General features: G+C 47.7%; 2 protein-coding genes across 2 annotated transcripts; one reads left to right on the top strand and one right to left on the bottom strand.

The window, feature by feature from the left end:
• The first annotated feature begins 115 nt into the window (after window positions 1–115).
• Window positions 116–8,184, top strand: LOC115537121 (ATP-binding cassette sub-family F member 2). Its single transcript, XM_030348807.1, has 15 exons — window positions 116–237; window positions 1,026–1,174; window positions 1,695–1,907; window positions 2,278–2,460; window positions 2,922–3,093; window positions 3,215–3,310; window positions 3,945–4,047; window positions 4,562–4,657; window positions 4,967–5,086; window positions 5,188–5,277; window positions 5,423–5,533; window positions 5,781–5,843; window positions 6,095–6,223; window positions 6,473–6,676; window positions 7,428–8,184. The coding sequence occupies exons 2-15, from the start codon at window positions 1,033–1,035 to the stop codon at window positions 7,542–7,544; spliced, it is 1,839 nt and encodes a 612-aa protein (XP_030204667.1). The 5' UTR covers window positions 116–237; window positions 1,026–1,032; the 3' UTR covers window positions 7,545–8,184.
• si:ch73-173p19.1 (histone-lysine N-methyltransferase 2D) lies at window positions 8,047–17,619 on the bottom strand. Its single transcript, XM_030348780.1, has 17 exons — window positions 17,462–17,619; window positions 16,360–16,466; window positions 15,912–16,048; window positions 14,718–14,893; window positions 14,233–14,397; window positions 13,368–13,899; window positions 12,983–13,090; window positions 12,733–12,823; window positions 12,271–12,494; window positions 11,923–12,165; window positions 11,550–11,648; window positions 10,571–10,764; window positions 10,219–10,393; window positions 9,981–10,137; window positions 9,463–9,616; window positions 9,254–9,365; window positions 8,047–9,166 (listed from the first exon to the last, which is right to left on the bottom strand). Exons 1-17 carry the CDS (start codon window positions 17,480–17,482, stop codon window positions 9,003–9,005), a joined length of 2,859 nt encoding a protein of 952 aa, XP_030204640.1. The 5' UTR covers window positions 17,483–17,619; the 3' UTR covers window positions 8,047–9,002.
• Window positions 17,620–17,633: the final 14 nt, after the last annotated feature.

Here is a 17,633-nt window from a genome sequence, read left to right as displayed (position 1 = left end):
TTTCTCCTTGTCGATATGTATTTTACTTATTAATAAACTTACCCCTGGTGGTAAAAATGGAAATGTACTGCAGTCCCACGAGGAGGGGAGGGTCATGGGATGGTTCCCGCCCTTCTTGTCCATATACGGTCCTTCCTGACCGTATACGGATTCTCTGCCGCCGGGTGCTTCGTCGTCGACCGGCAAAAAGTAGACACGAGACATCAGACCGCTCCGAAGCCAGCACTCATCTAACAGGTACGGATAACGTTTACCGGCTTTAAGTGGAATAAGTCAAAGTTATTTTTAAACAACAATATCTGGTGGGGTTTTTGGAAATACTTTATTTTTCTATATGTGCCCGTTTTAATCACTGTCAGAACCGGGGCCTTGTGGCAAGGCAGCGTTAGCAGGCCATGTAGCTGTGGCCTGCCTTGAAATGCTAACAGCCGCTAACTTGGCACCACCAGGCCGGCTTTTGGTGAGCGACGCGGTACATTGCGACATTGTTCAGCGCGTTTACATTTTTGTGTGTAACTGTAAACCTAGCCTTTCGTGTGTAGTGCCGTGTTACTGTCCTGTTTGTAATACAATGTTTGACCAGTGTTAACGAGGTTTAGATGAGCTTTAGTGGCGATACCGCTAGCTTATTGGTTAGCTCGCGGGTTAGCTCCACTGAACACAATGTGCGAGCAGGTGGAAACACAGACACGCCGATACTGCGTAGTTTACACTAATAATGAACGGAGAAGGATGTATTTAATGTCACCAATCGAATTTTTATGTTTGCTTGGTGACATAAACGCCTAAATCCGTAACGAAAGGATTACTGTTAGTCGCCTCATTCATTTCACATTACGTAGCATCGTTACCGGCGAATTTGACCGTGACAACCGGCTTTTGCTTCGTAATTCCGCGTTCGCGTAAACTTCGATTGTGACATCCGCCGGCTACTGTCCGGAGAAAAGCAGGGACCCTCACAAGTTCAAGTCACTACATGAATCCAACTCTACATCCGGCCGATCTGACTGTGCTATCAAATCCAGCTCAGAGATGCCATCCGACCTAGCCAAGAAGAAGGCGCAGAAGAAGAAGGAGGCTGCCAAGGCCCGCAATAGACCCAAGAAGGCCGATGAGCTGGACGGCGAAGGAGACGGAGAGGCGGCAGAGGGCCATACGAATGGAACTGACAGCGGTGAGAAACTCAAATTCGTTGTTCTTTACCGTTAGAAATTATCTATCCTGTGGTACTCAAATTCGTTGTTCTTTACCGTTAGAAATTATGTGTATATGTACATTTTGTGTATATAAAAACAGCATCTTTTTTTTCTCGATCATCTCGTTTCGAATGTACTGTATTAATCCTAGATTGTTCATATTTATAATGTATACTTTAAATTAGACACTGGTAATTTTTCTGCCTGATCTGGCCATTAAGGGCCTTTTATTGTAATATTTAAGCCACAATTTGTTTTGACTTAAAACCAGAAGGAGACTTTGCAATATTGTTCTAAATAACCCAGGCAGTGTCTAGTCTCTTAGCAACACTAAGTGTCCTCGGGTATAATTGGAGTTTGATGCTAGGTGTTGATAGCAGTTAGTCTGGATGCTAGGTGGTAAGTGCACTTTATTAATCTTGGATGGGAAATTTGTGTGAGCAGAAAATAAATTCAGTTAAGACACGCACGCACTCACTCACTGTACTCCTTTCGCAGTCATGGACGGCCTGTGCAAGCATATAGACGAGTGTGAGCTGAAGAAGGCCGAGTTCCGTGCCACCACAGGCGTGCTGTCCTCCCACCCCAACAGCACTGATGTCCACATCAGCAGCATGTCTCTCACCTTCCACGGCCAGGAGCTGCTGTCAGACACCACCCTGGAGCTGAACTCTGGGCGTCGCTACGGCCTCATCGGCCTCAACGGCACAGGTATCTAGAAAGCTCAGTTTGTTGTTCGCAGCACATTGGAGAGCATGTGGGAGTCATGATGGCCCTGGAATGCTTGAATGTTGGGAATCTTTAACAAGTCTCTTTTGGTAGACATCTGATTTAATGGGAATTTAATACAATTGATGTCGTCGCGTCTGGACCACACGGCAGCACTTGCCTCGGATTTAATTTGATTAAGAATATTTGGCACTTGGTGTACACTTTCATCCAGGCATCATTCATTCCTGTGAATTCATTTTTAGCATGAGTGGGACTCGGACAAGCAAACTAGTGCGAATGCTGTTCCATTTTCTTTCTCCTCGAAATGAATGGATCTGTGTTTCTCAATATTTGTTTCCTGTGTCCTCAGGAAAGTCGATGTTGCTGTCCTCCATCGGCATGCGTGAGGTTCCCATCCCAGAGCATATCGACATCTACCACCTGACCCGCGAGATGTCTCCCAGCGAGAAGACGGCCCTGCAATGTGTGATGGAGGTGGACGAGCAGAGGATCATGCTGGAGAAAGAGGCTGAGAGGCTGGCCAGCGAGGACTGTGAGTTCCAACAGGAAGGCTTGCCCTAGTACAGGAAGACTTGCGCTAGTACAGGAAGGCCTGCCTAGTTCAGAAAGTCATGTGGGTGGTACTTCCTTATTTAGGCTCGGCTGTCAAAATGGCAAGCCTGAATGGCAAAGTCCTGCTCTAGTTCAGGAAGTCCTTGTGTTGAGGGCTTCCCAACTTGGGCTCATCTGTCAAAATGGCATAGTAAAAAAAAATACAATTGGCTGTCCCTATCCCTCTGTATAGCATATGATGGTAACCCCAATTATGTGGTATAATGAAATGGCCAAAGTACAGCAGGCTAAACTATAGACTAAGGTCTTTTGGCATTTTTTTCCGCCTCACAATTGAGTTGGCCAAAACCCTACTTGCCTAATGGGTAGATTATCCGGGATTGGTGAACAGACCATGGATAAGACGTGATTGGCTAACGAGGCCTTTAATCCCTCCTCCAGCTGAGTGTGAGAAGCTGATGGTGCTGTACGAGCGTCTGGAGGAGTTGGACGCGGACAAGGCTGCTGTGCGCGCCTCCCGTATCCTCCACGGCCTGGGCTTCACCGCCGCCATGCAGAACCAGAAACTCAAGGACTTCAGTGGAGGCTGGAGGATGAGAGTCGCTCTCGCAAGGTGGGAATACACAGAAAATGGATCTATAATGTAGCAGTATTGACAGTGTATCTCCAAGGCAGGGTGCGAAACACAAGACTACAGGTTTCTAAAGCTCTTTGTCTTTGTGTCCCTCTCCCAGAGCTCTGTTCATCAAGCCCTTCATGTTGTTGCTGGATGAGCCGACCAACCATCTGGACCTGGATGCCTGCGTGTGGCTGGAGGAGGAGCTCAAGACGTAAGTCCCTCTGAACCACAGCGCTACAACAGCGCTACATCGCACTTATCCTCTGGATGGTTACGGTCTCTCTGAACCACATCTCCGGACAGCACAGGTCCATCTAAACCACACATTCGTCTCTAAACCACAACCTGTCTTTGATTACTCATTAATATTTTTATATTAAAATTAACTATTTATATGCTACATTCAAAATGCAATGAAAATTGTGTGTGTATTTTTTTTAGCATTAGTCTTGTTGATAAATGTACGTCATCAAGGAATTTCTTAATGAACATTTAGTCGATCATTGATTAATCATGCCCATCCCTACTCTGGACAGTACAGGCACATCTAAACCACTCCTCCCCTATGACGCACCTCTGGACAGTACAGGTCCATCTAAATCACACAACACTGGATAGTACCGGTCCATCTAAACCACACCTCTTTAACACACCTCTGGACATCACAGGTCCAGCTACAACACACGACACTGGATAGTACAGGTCTCTCTAAACCACACACCTTGACAGTACAGGTCCCTCAACATCAAACCTACCATATCTTTATCACAGCTCTAGATTATGTTATGAATATTATCTCCTACATGTCTAATATGATTCCCTCTGTTCTGCTCTTATTTTGAAAGGTTCAAACGTATCCTGGTGCTCATATCCCACTCCCAGGACTTCCTCAACGGTGTGTGCACCAACATCATGCACCTGAACCAGAGGAAACTCAAATACTACACCGTAAGTATTTCCTGCTTCATAAAGGAAAAGCCCGCCCTCGGGTAGTATGGTTTCACATAGGGGGTGGGGCCTACAACTTCTGAAAAAACTGGTAATTTATGAATGCATAATTTGATAGAAGGCGAAGACGCTTGAAACGGCACATAAACTGATTACTTTTTAAAGGGTTTGTTTATGTCCTTGTATCCTGCTCAGTGGTCTGAACCGTTGACTGTGCCGTTATACCTCTATGCCCATTTCAGATAATTAATATGTAGTGCTGCTTTGTGGATGTGTGGCTCTGTAAAATAGGTGAATAACGTCAAGTGATTCACTAATATTTATTTTATGCCACTATTGATGGCCTTGTTTGTTAGAGCAGATGTTTTGATAAAGGTTGATATTGTGGATCCCCTCCAGAAAACAAGTTGTAATGAGATCTGCACCCTTTCTACTCTATACATGCGTGGCCTTTTGAGGCCTTTCCTCTGACGCTGTGCAACGGCATAAGAATGTTTTGTATTTGTGTTGCCAGGGTAACTACGACCAGTACATGAAGACCAGGGAGGAGCTGGAGGAGAACCAGATGAAGCGCTTCAACTGGGAGCAGGACCAGATAACACACATGAAGGTAGGAGGGGCACCCCGTTTGGTGGGGGCCATGTACTGCACCTCCTATTACCTACTCCAACTATTAAGCAATTAAAACACATTTACTTTAAATTCAGAGCTGCTTGATGGTCACATCCACAGAACTGATTTAGCATTAGATAGGAATTCAAACTTCAAACTTTTAATCGCCTTTATTAGCACATGCTTTTTTAATTCATCATAGCTTGTGGTGAGTTGACTCACTTTTAATTGGTTAAATGTTTTTTTGGTGAATTCTTGAAATATGGCTCTGTCTGTAGTTTGACCGTTACTTCTGTGTGTTGTGTAGAACTACATCGCCCGGTTTGGTCACGGCTCTGCCAAACTGGCCCGGCAAGCCCAGAGTAAAGAGAAGACCCTGCAGAAGATGGTGGCCTCCGGCTTGACTGAGAAGGTGGTCAGCGACAAGGTGAGAAGCTCTTCCTCTTAAAATTCACACAGTATCACCTGTTTGTTTTGGTCTGGTTCATTTTTCTACAGTAGAAGCTGACTCCTGTGTCTCTCCTACAGACGCTGTCATTTAGTTTTCCTGCCTGTGGGACAATCCCTCCTCCTGTAATTATGGTTCAGAACGTGAGCTTCAGATACAGTGACAACTCGGTAAGATAATCTGTCTCTCACCCTCTTCTGCCTCTCCATCTGTCTCCCGCTCACTCTCTCCAACTCTGTATCATGGTTTGTCAATTCCGTTCCAGCATTGTTTCTGTGGTTTTCAGTGTTTAACCTGTACACGTCTCCTCTTCAGCCACACATTTATAAGAACCTGGAGTTTGGTATCGACCTGGACACACGGGTGGCCCTGGTGGGACCCAACGGCGCGGGGAAGTCCACCCTGCTCAAGCTCCTCATGGGAGAGGTAAGCAACGCCCCAACCCATTATCTGGTCTGTTAGGTTTTATGGGTATCGCCGTTATCCCTCATCCCAATGTTGACCATATCCGGGCAAATGCAGAGACATCGTAAACGGATGAGAATGCAGTCATGGGACGTATCCACTAGAACGATTTTAGATTCTCAACTTTGAATCTGTCGAAACCATCGCATCCAAAGGGATCCAAACACTGGTGTCTGCTCTGTTGAACCTGGTTGTTGTTTCTCTGCAGCTGCTTCCCACAGATGGGATGATCCGGAAAAACTCCCATGTGAAGATCGGCAGGTACCATCAGGTAGGAGACCTTATTGACTAACATCCTGATTGTTACTGGCTACATTATTTTGTATTGCATAAGACCAAGCACAAACAGTGTAATGGGTATCAACTGTCATGGGAGAAAATGAGGAGGATGAAGGGTCTGAAGTTAAAATGTTCCCCAGACTGAGTGGGGAGGAAAGCAGGCCTAGAGGTGGTGTCAGAAGGGTGTCAATGTAGTCTGGTTGTTGCCGTCTTTCTGAGTCTCTCCCTGTGTCGGTCCCTCAGCATCTTACAGAACAGCTGGAGCTGGACCTGTCTCCTCTGGACTACATGATGAAGTGCTACCCAGACTTCAAAGAGCGGGAGGAGATGAGGAAGATCATCGGACGCTACGGCCTCACGGGCAAGCAGCAGGTAACCATCGAGAATCGAGAGGCACGCCTCAGACACAACACTATAATGGTTCCCCAAACTGTTGGCTACGGATCACTCGGCTGTTTTCACATAAAGCAACTGTTCCCCTTCAAAAATTGAAAAGAAAGGAAACATAAAATATAAACATATTATAAATTTCACATTCCCCGGGGACTCCCACGCTGAAATCAGTAGTTTACACCAATCCGAAAGAAGGTCTGGGGCTAAGACTTGTGGTTGTGTGTCCAGACGAGCCCAATCGAGAACCTGTCGGATGGCCAGAAGTGCCGTGTGTCCTTCGCCTGGCTGGCCATGCAGAACCCCCACCTACTCTTCCTGGACGAGCCTACCAATCACTTGGACATCGAGACCATCGACGCCCTCGCAGACGCCATCAACGACTTCGAAGGAGGCACCATGCTGGTTAGCCACGACTTCAGGCTTATTCAGCAGGTACGGTACCTGGTCTCCCATGATGCATTTGAAGTACCCTTTGCCTTTTTTATCGCTCGTCGTAAGAGATGGTTAGGCTTAGGTTGAAGGTCAGAGATTGTTAAGTTTGTTAAGTTTAGGTATTGGTTAAGAGATGGTTATGTTTAGCTATAGGTTAATAGATGGTTATTTTAGGTAGAAGGTCAGATGGTTTTGTTGTTGGGTTAGAAGTGTTTTTGCTTAATTGGACATGAACATTGACAGGAAAGACATAGTGGACTCTCGGCCACCCTATCCTAGAACTGTTAAGGTTAACCTAAACCAAACCATTTCTAACCATTCGTTTAGTGATGTGTAAGTTCAGCTAATGGGTTAGATTTGGTTTAGGTTAGGGGTGGTAAGGGTAGAGATGGTTAAGTTTGAGTGTGACGTCAGTAACTTGCTGACTGCCCCCTATGACTCAGTCTTTCCTGTTAATGTAACTGACTCACCGTTAATGAACTGAGTCACAATAGGAAGGACATCCTCGCATACGTTTTACATTTCGCAACAACTTTGGTTGTGATGTACTGCAACAGAAGCCAATTCTGTCGGCTTCTGGTTTAAAACTATATGACCTAGCCTAAAATTGTTGGACAAGATGTATACCCGGTCAGTTAATTAAACCAGAAATTAATACATTTTTGCTCTCCTTCGTCAAGTCTTGAAACAAAGTTGTTTGGCTGCGTTTCTCTAAGTAAAGGGGTTAATTGTTTTGTATCTTCCTGTCTAGGTGGCTCAGGAGATCTGGGTGTGTGAGAAGCAGACCATCACCAAGTGGAACAGGGACATTCTGGCCTACAAGGAGCACCTCAAGTCCAATATTGAGAAACAACAGCATGATATCTAACACGTCTCCGTCCCCCACAACACCACCATCATATCCACTAGCCTCGCCCACCCGTGGTGCATCATGGGTGGGCGGTGCTGCGCCTGTGCTGGGCCGGGTCGATGTTTCAGTACTGTAAAAGAAGCATCGTGATCACAGGCACGTCTGTCATACATCCTAATATTACCCTTTCAGTTCGACATGGGACTTCCACACCTCAAGCTGCACTATGGTTCTGGTTCACCAGAAGCATCGCAGTGCATTTTGGAACACATTCCATTGTGCTGTCCTCATAGAAAATGATTGGTTTTCCCTGAAGTATGGAGTGGCTTTAAGGTCATTTAATGATATTTAAAAGTTGTCTTCTTTTTATTATTTTTTCTTCGATAAAACAGCAGTTTCTTCGATGAAACAGCCTTATTTAACATTGTAAATGATGCAATAAAGGTTTGTCTGAAATAAAAACGTAACAGAATTTGCAATTGGACATTATGTTCAGTTAATGGATTCTTGAATCAACACATCCGATTTAAATGCAGACTTTATTCATTCCACATTATGCTCTATTTGTAAGTGTACCCGAACAGTGGTCGCATCCAAAAATAACCATTTTCTGAAAATAAAGTATAGTTTACAACAATTCTGTAAACAACATTAAAAAGGTTGGTTGTGAGTTTTTGCCCCGGGGGGTGTACATGTGTACTGCTAACCTCATCGCTATTCATTTCAGATTAACATTCATTTTCCTCCCAAACATGTCATCTGCTTTGATATAAGCTGTAAACATTAGAAAGGAGAAATTAAGTATTGAAGACGTGTTTTAATTTGGTGCTTTGTAATACTAGGTTGCTGTTTGATTTGGCTAGGCGTTCTGACTACATGTATACCGGTTATTCAGACTAGGTGTATGGACAGATGATGCCCCATCTGTTTCTATACCCTTAAGCTGCAGACGGGAGGGGTTAAATATGGGAAATTGTAACACGCATGTGGAGTACATTTTAAACTGCCCCGTCTTCGATTCAAGCGCAGTACTCCTCATGGCCAAGGGTTGGTGCCAGGCTGCTGCTTATACAGTGCAGTTCTAAAGTCTTAACGCCAGAGGATCTATTTTATACTTGACGTAACCAGTTGTTCCTGCTCCTTGTCCTCCAGCAGCAGATAAGAACCTTCCTGGTCTAGACTTTGTACTGTTGCAAAATATGCTAGAGGAATCCTTTTACGGATCACAATACATTCTTTAATTGCATAACTATTTAAAAGCAAGTCAAGTCCCCTGCTTACTCATTAGCCTAATTAATCAAAGCGAATTAGTCCGCCGATAAGTGATTGGTTGTGGTCATCTCGTTAAGTTGATAAGAATTTACAGAACAACGCCGGTCTCAACCTTCAAAGGGTTCCTTTAACGTTTGCATTTAAATATGTGGTGCAGTAGGGTTCATCTGACCAATGAGAGCCAGGACTGACGCCCCATGGCCCTCACTGGGATTGGTCGTCGTCGGAAACGTCGTCGGGGGCGATAGCGCGTGTGTTGCTGGCGCGGACGCTGCTGATGTTTTTCAGTGATTGGATGCCGGACATGGTCACGCCGGTGCCGTCCAGGTTCACCTGTGCCAGGTGCATGTGTCTGAGGAGCTTCAGACCTGTGGAGGATGCAGCGTTAGCCTTCAGACCAGCATGGTGGTTTCAATAGATGGAGGACTCTTTGTGGCAGGGGGGCATGGACCTACCACGGTCTGTGATGCGTGTCCGGCTCAGGTTGAGTTTGGTCAGCTGGCTGCAGCCAACCAGACCCCTCCGCACCACCGAGTCGCCCACACGTGTGCAGGCCAACCCCAACACCTGGGGAAGGCACATTTCAGATGGGTGCTTGATCGATTTCAACCGGCGCATAAGAAATCTATTTCCCCCAACTCGTGGGTCTAGTGGGAGGAGTTACCTGGAGGTGGGGCAGGCAGGTGATGAGTGCGGCGACGCCCCGGCTGGTGACGGCCGTGCGGTCCAGACACAGCTCCTGGAGCTCCCTGAGGCCCCGCAGGGGGGCCAGGCCGGCGTCCGTCAGCCCCGTGTTGCTAAGAGACAGCTTCTTCAGGCTGCAGGGAGGGACAGCAGAAGGTTACGCGGTCGTTAATGTGGAACATCGCTCTGCTCTAATATAGGAGAGAACTGCTTCATGCACGGACCATTGAAGTCATTTATCGTGGTAAGTGTGTTAACATCTGTCTGTTACAAGTGTGTTACTACTAGTATATAAGTACCAGTCTGTGACCAGAGTGTAAGTACTGGTGTAACTTGTTCAGTAGATAACCTGCATGTTAGTACCCATCTGTTACTCCCAGTTTATTACCAGTACTTTAGAACTAGTCTGTTAGCAGTACAGAGTGTTACCTGGTCAGTATATTATGAGTATGCTCGTACCAGGATGTTACTACCAGTATGCAAGTACCAGTGTGTTACCTGGTCATGGTCGCCAGCTCGCTGACTCCCTGGTCCGTGACCTTGGTGTAGTCTGTGAGGTCCAGCTCCGTCAGCAGGGTGAGTCTGGCGAGGAAGGACAGCCCTCTGTCCGTCACAGAGTGGCGTCCCGGCAGGGTGAGCTGGCTCAGCCTCAGACCTGGGGATGTGGCTTCATGAGTATCTCCTTCATGTCATTCATGCACCTTGAGGCTTCAGATTGACTCCCCCCCCCCCTCACCTGAGATGAGGTGGAGGGCGTGGTCAGGGTCCTGGACGGGGATCCCGGCCACGCTGAGGGCAGCCAGGGAGGGGTGTCGGGCCAGCGGCTCCAGGGAGTGCTCCGTCACACCGGTCCCGTCCAGGTACAGTGTCTGCAGGTGCAGCAGGTCTGTCAGCGCAGACACGTCGCTCACCTGGTGGACAGGTGGACAGGGGGGGTGGGTCATTTACTATATTAACCAAAATCATTAACAAGTTTTCTTTATCATTTGATAGCTTCTGACTTCAATGCAATGAGTGAAATATAAAGTCTAGTACCAAATAGTGTCAGTGTTGTATGTCCGTACTAGTTGGTCTCTGGGCTCTCCTACCTTGGTCTGCTTGATGCTGAGGAAGCGTAGGTGTGGCGTCGAGGTGGGCAGCGCGGCCAGCGTTGCCTCGGTGACTGCCGTGTTGTTCAGGCTGAGCTGTGATAGGCTTGCAGGAGCCGAGCCGAGGTAGGGCAGCATCCCCGCGTCGCTCACCTTGGTTTGGTCCAGGGACAGGAAGGTCAGGCTCTTCAGGCCTGGACAGCGGGGCACACACTTAAGTTAAGGTTCTGTATCTCTATGGACCGTATGCGGCGTTCCCATGGCTTCAGCCGGACGGACCGCACCCTCTGGGCGGCACAGGAAAACAATAGTCCCGTTCTCGTCCACTAAGATTGTGTCTGGTTTGCCGTCCACCCCCCCCTTGAATCCATCTGAACACAGCAATATTCACCTGGCGGCCATCTTGGTTCTACACGCCAGCTAGGGGATGTGAAGGCCATTTCACTCTAGTCCAGAGAGGCCCTCATCGTAGGTTACCTGCACGTCTTCTGTTTTCCCTGTTATATGTTCAGGTTCCTTTATGATAGACTTATTGTGGAGGTTTACCATTTACTGTCACCCGTGTTCATCTTAGAGGCATCGAGTGAGACATTTTGCTCAAGGTAGACTGGGTTCTATAGCAAGAGACAGCCGTTTTCATAAGTGGTATATGTGTAATATTTCACTAGTAATTGAGGGCCAGGAAATAGAGCCATACTGATCACCATTCAGATCAAGATTATGTGCCAACCAAATTATACCATGTAAGCATTTGTTATTATTTCTTCTACTTAGATCCGGAGGCTAATTCCACAAAAACGAGGTGGAAGATCAGATGTTTTTTGTTCTATTTTTGGTGAAACGGCGGACTGGAGGAGTGGAGTTCAAGCAGCAGCCTAGGCTGGGGCCTTGCGTTCCTGCACGCGGACGGAGAACCGGCAGCCCCGTGATCAGCGCCAAGCCGGGCTGTGGAGGTTAGAGAGGGGGGGTGGAAACGGACCTGTGATGTACTGCAGACAGGAGTCAGTGAGCTTCCCACAGGAAGACAGGTTGAGGTGCTGCAGTTTGACGAGACTTGACAGCACAGACAGGCCGGAGTCTAGAAAAAAAACATGATAGGTAATATCAGAAATAGTAACTAGAGGAAGTTACTATAGGTAGTAACTAGAGGTCATATCAGAGACAGTAACTATAGATAGATTCTATTGGTAGTAACAAGACGTCATAACCGAGGTAGTAACTAGAGGTGATAACTAGAAGTAATTCCTAGAGGTCATATCAGAGAGAGTAACTATAGGTAGACCCCATAGGTAGTAAATAGAGATCATATCAGGGGTAGTAACAAGAGGCCATGTCAGAGGTGATCCCGGTACCTGTAATGAGGGGGGAGTTGACCAGGCTCAGGTGCTTGAGGGCATGGAAGGCCCTGAGCTGCCTCAGCAGGTCGTTGGTGGAGTAAGGGTAGCTGTTGAGGACAAACTTCTGCAGCGGGCAGCCGAAGAAGAGCTCCAGGGTGCGCGGCCGCAGCAGGCGCTCCCGGGCCATGTGGCAGAGCAGCAGCTCGGCGAGCTCCGGGGTCAGACACGCCAGGCTGCTGCTGTACTGCATGCTGGGCGCTGGGGAGAGAGACACCAGTGCACGTGAGCCGGTAGCCCGACGCTCTGAAGGACCGACTTAGAGAGCTACGGATGGCACGTGTTGCGTTGTTCCGGCCGCCGTACCGGCCATGAGCTGTGCGGTGGCGCGCGTGGCCATGCTGCACAGCGACGTGACGCTGGGGGCTCGGTAGGCCCTCTTGGGCGGGGAGGGGAGGCCCTGGTGGGCTGGATGGTCGTCCTGGTGAGGCGCCCTCTGGAGGCGCTCCACGGCGGCCAGGCCTGCGGCCCCCGGCCCTGCACGCGCCCCCGCCTCCTCTGGAACCATGACCTCCTCCACCACGCCCTCCCTAGAGACGCACGGACAGGCCTTAGGCACATGATGAGGCTTTACACGCACAAACACATGATATACATGCCTATTTCTGCATATTTCTGCTATGGCTGATAATGCTACAATAGCGTTATGTAGCATACGCTACAATAAAGCATTATCTTTGTTTCAAAATGCATTAGTAGCGTAGCTTAACCATGTAGCCTTAGCGTATCGCTAGCATGTAGCATTTGCATGGTGTTGTGGTGGCTCACTGGAGTCTGTTGCCCTGCTCGGGCCACTGGTGGCGGGGCTCCACCCCACCACGGAGCCTGTTGTCTGGGAGGAAGGGCAGCCTGGGCATCCCTGGACCACGATGAACCACCAGCGACGCATCAGGATAAGCCAAGGTACAAACCACTCAGTTACTAACATTGAAAAATGTGGGTGGGGAAAAATCTAACAACGTAACATTCTCCCCCACTAAAGTCACTCAGTAAAGTGCAGAAAGAGAGAGAGCAATACCATTAGGCGGGAAAGGTGGCTCTTCTTCTTGGTCAGCCTCCAGCTCTTCATCTCCCTCCTCTTCCTCTGCGGCGGCGATCTCTCCGGCTTCGAGCTTCTGACCCCGCCCTGCCCAACACAACCAGAACCAGGACCGTCATAACACTGCCCACCACAACCATCTCTCCAACAGCACAACTAACTCACCTGATCTTATTCTAATGTCAGCGCAATAAACAAAGAATTCTTGGTATCATCCTTCATAACCTATAACCATAACCTCAGTTTCCATGATTGGTTACAATGATTCCAGTACGTTGATTTTTTTTTTTTCCTTTCCCAATTTTCCAATGACCTCCTGATAGGTCAAAAGGCCGAAGGTAAAACGTGACAGGCGGTTTCTTACCCCAGATGTGGGAGGGGCCAGAGAAAGGGGCCGGGGCTCCAGGGACGCCGGCATAGGCCACCGCCTCCTCCCACTGTAGGTGGGGTAACGCCGGAGGCGGGCCTTCCAGCTCCATCTCTGCCTCCTCCATCTGGCCTGGGACATGAGGAGCAGCAGCAGCAGCAGCAGCAGCAGCAGCAGCAGCAGAAGGAGGTGCAGCGCTGCACTCCTGGTCCTCCTCGGGCCCAAGCGGGGAGAGAGCGGGCCGGGAGAGGGCGGCAGGGGGGAGGACGGGCGGGGGGAGGGGGGGCGGGTCGCGGGGGGCCGCCTCCGGGGCCGTGGTCTGGAGGCAGAGGGCCGTGTTGGGTGTGAGGCCCAGGGAGCGCAGGGAGCACGCCAGCTCCGCCTCCCCGAAGCGTTTCCGTGGGAACCCCTGGAGGAGGGAGAAGGCGGGAAGGGACGGGTGGCGCTCCGATATGTGCTCCACCACGCTCCGCAGGGGGGCGTCGGCATGGAAACGCTCTCGCATGGATTCGCCCGAGGGTAGGCGGATCTGCAACATCCCAATTAATACTTTGAATGCATAGTTTCAATAAATCATTTCAATACTGTAGCATATACTCTCAATAATGTCTGCCTCAACCGTCCTAATATTTTGTCCACAGATCTATTTTCTGTATTTATGGTATGTAGTCGTTTTGCTTTTATTTTATTTTTTTATTGTCTGTTTAATTTCTACTACCATCAAGAACTTTCTACTCTTGCATCTGAATCGCCGTTCTGGGATAAATATAGAACCCTTTTTTTTTGTTTAAAGCAACCAGTGCCACTGTCTTCGTCTGCTCATCACAGCCCCAGCCGCCCGTTGTCTGAGGTCCATCCTCACCATGAGGATACAGTTGTTGTCCACGTTGGTCTGGAGGGCTCCCCCTAGCTTCTGTGCTGGGGGGGTCTTGGTGGTCTGGGACTCCTCGGCTGATGACGCGGTCTTTTTCTTCTCCTGCTGACACTTGCGGTCCTCTGCAATTCGCTTCAACACCAGCTCACGCTCCTGAAAGAGAGGGCACACACACACACACACACACACACACACACACACACACACACACACACACACACACACACACACACACACACACACACACACACACACACACACACACACACACTTTAAAAAAGGGCCCCTGTTTCACCACCAGGATTGATATTGATCGGTCATTCAAATCCATCCTCTTGTGATATCACAGGAGGGGGTGCTCACTCAGATGTGATTGGGGTTTGATTTTGAGGAGTCAAAACTTTGGAGGGTTGCTGGTTTTCGTGCTGAAGTGCCCACAAGCAGGGTTACTCAGGTGTGTGTGTTTGTCTCACCTGTTTCTTCTGCCGTCTCTCGGACCGGGCCTCCTGGGCGAGGCGCTGCATCTGCTGCTCCTCAAAGTCTCCCAGGGAGGGCTTGATCCGGGACTCCAGGGGAGGCAGGGGGTCAGGGGGGGGAGGGGAGGACACACCGGGGGGGGAAGGAGAGCCCAGGGTCAGGGAGCGAGATGCTGAGGAGGCAACAAAAGACACACACACACACACACACACACACACACACACACACACACACACACACACACACACACACACACACACACACACACACACACACACACACACACACAGACACACACACACACACACACACGAGGATGAAGACGATAGTAATGTACTATCTACCATGGAGTCATATAGCAGACGCTTTTATCTGCTGGTTTCACAGCCTCACAGTAAAAGACGGAAACAGCCTGAACACTATTGTCAACATCTGTTCTAAGATCACCGGAGTTAAACAAAGGGACTTGAGTTCTTTTTGCAATCAGCAAATCATTAAGGAAGCATCAGGTATTTTGGCTTCCTCTGGTCATGTTTTTAAAAGTGAATTCTCTGTGTTGCCATCAGGGCGTCGCTACGCTTTACCTGCTTGCAGAACAAACCGCCATTCCAAATCGTTCATCCCCTCTGCAATCCGACTACTAAATGCTCCGTAGTTGTGTATGTGTATTTGTTGTTTGTATGATACTCTGTCTGTATACAAGCTGCTCAAACTATTTGCCCCTAGTGGGATTAATAAAGTTGTATTGTATTGTATTGTATTGTAAATTCATTTATTTTTGTTTCATATCATTAAGGATTAGGGGCCTCTGGCTCAAGGGGGCCTCCAGACATTGGGGATTTAACCCAGAACCTTTTGGCTGGGAGTCAAACACCTTAACCAATAAACATTCCGGTCCACTATAGACACCATGTCTTCACCATCAAGCTCTATATTCCTTAGTGATCTTATCGATAAATAGACAATTAACAACATGTCAGTATTTCCGCTACCTTCCCTGACCTTTGCAAGTTAACTCTACAAAGTTACTGATAGAAATAGTATCTAGGGTAGGAATGTTGGCTAGGAGCACAATAGTTGGCCTGTGGATATAAAACTATGAGTCTCTATGTTTACCTTGCCTCCCCAGCTGGCACCCAGGACAAAACTCCCCTCACAGTGTGACTGGTCAGGGGTGTGGTGCGTCATACCTCCGCTGTCAGCTGACCCTCCGTGTGACCCGGGCCCTCCCTGGTCCTTGGGAGGGTTGAAGGCAGAGAACGCTGATTCAGCAGGCTCCGACGGCCGCTTCATCAATTTGTGTCGCACATTCTGTCCCTGCAAGAGCCTGTTATCCACACAGAGGGGGTTTAATGAACCAAATGGAGGTTATTTAAGGTCAGATGTGCTGCTCTGATGCTAATGATTGACCTCAGACAGGTCAACCTGGTAGTCTTATAACAGTTGAATTGTACTAACACAAGATCAAAGAGAATGCAGGCAGAATATGTGTGAGAAAGACTGAAGGGAAACTCCCCATTGCATCCACATCAGCAGAGGGAAACATTACATTTGATAAGGTGGAGCTATCATTTATTCAAGGACACCCGTTTCACCAGACCAAATACCAGTAATTTTCCATTACAGACGACCACTCACCACTCTGCAGCATCCGCAACGGAGAAATGCCCCGCCTGCACTGCCGACTGGATCTGATCCTTGGTGAATCCCATCTCACCCAGAGTGACAAACAACGCTCCGATAGTCTGCAACGCATCTTCACATGCGTCACTGCTCTGAACTCCATGAGAACATGTGACATACAACTCAACATCCCAAATTTACAAACGTAGCTCCAAACCATTCCCTTAATTATTTAAGGTGTTCTCCAGGCCTCTGTCTTGGACCCCTCTCTACATCATCTACATGCATCTCGTTTGCCATAGTCGACAAGGCCTCAGACAAGTCCTGTGTCAGCTTCACAATCATAGTTATCGCCTACAAGTGCCTCCACTAAGATCAATAACGTCATAAAAACGCACACCCTTCGTAAAGTGCTTTGGACTTCCACAGAGATGCTTAAAAGTATAATATTTAAATAATATATGCATTACATTTGATATTTCTCTGGTCTACACAAGGATGTGTTGTGGTATGTTCAATGAAATACCAAGAGCAATAACTTCTGGTTATAATTGAAGTGGTACTAAACATTACCCTATTACCTAATAAGTTATTCATAAACGCTGATTATGAAAAAAAGGCAGCTATTAAAATACACATTTTCCATTGTAAGATATTTTGAGTTTATTTTTTCTAGTTTGAAATAAAAATACAACGAATTCCCTTCTTAAAGTTGCTCGTGTACCGCTATTTAACGTTACCGTCTACTAAAGGCACGAAGGTTTAGAGTGCAGTTAGGAATTATTTGATTAACCAACATATAAATAAAGTTGAATTATGACAATAATGTCACCTTAAAGTTAAACGTAAGTTGGCACAACTAGATGTCAGTCTTGACATTAAAACGGGCCAATCTTATTCATTTGGATAAACTCGTTGTATAACATAACACATCTGCGGTCCCATCGCTATTAGACAATAACAAACGCTGTTGGTACAGCAGCTAGGTTAGCATAACAGCTAGGTTAGCATAACTTCAGCTGAGGTAACTGTATGGGATGTCACCATAGAAAAGGCTAAAGGCTACAGCAGATGGCAATACAGTGCTAGCCTGACTGCAATTATAAGGGGAACTTACCGGAGAAACCGTGGAATTCATGCTTCTGTTTTAGCCGTGCATGAATCGAGATTCAGCGAGGAATACAATAATTTACTTTCGTTATATTTAACGTTTAGCATATCACGCAAAACTGACCTCTACCCCTTCGAAAAGTGGATTGACAGGACTCCCACGAGAAATTAGCCTATCA

This window comes from Gadus morhua, chromosome 23, assembly GCF_902167405.1.
Source record: "Gadus morhua chromosome 23, gadMor3.0, whole genome shotgun sequence".
Lineage (NCBI taxonomy): Eukaryota > Metazoa > Chordata > Actinopteri > Gadiformes > Gadidae > Gadus > Gadus morhua.
This window is presented reverse-complemented; position numbering and strand designations above follow the sequence as displayed.

Excerpts from the sequence above, each read along its gene's own strand:
- si:ch73-173p19.1 (XM_030348780.1), bottom strand. The coding sequence starts at position 17,482 with ATGAATTCCACGGTTTCTCCG. Across the intron at positions 10,394-10,570 it reads TCAGCATCAAGCAGACCAAG|GTGAGCGACGTGTCTGCGCT; the intron begins GTAGGAGAGCCC and ends CCTGTCCACCAG. Across the intron at positions 9,617-9,980 it reads GAGCTGGCGACCATGACCAG|CCTGAAGAAGCTGTCTCTTA; the intron begins GTAACACACTGG and ends CCCTCCCTGCAG.
- LOC115537121 (XM_030348807.1), top strand. The coding sequence starts at position 1,033 with ATGCCATCCGACCTAGCCAAGAAGAAGGCGCAGAAGAAGAAGGAGGCT. Across the intron at positions 5,534-5,780 it reads TCAAGCTCCTCATGGGAGAG|CTGCTTCCCACAGATGGGAT; the intron begins GTAAGCAACGCC and ends GTTTCTCTGCAG. Across the intron at positions 6,677-7,427 it reads ACTTCAGGCTTATTCAGCAG|GTGGCTCAGGAGATCTGGGT; the intron begins GTACGGTACCTG and ends CTTCCTGTCTAG.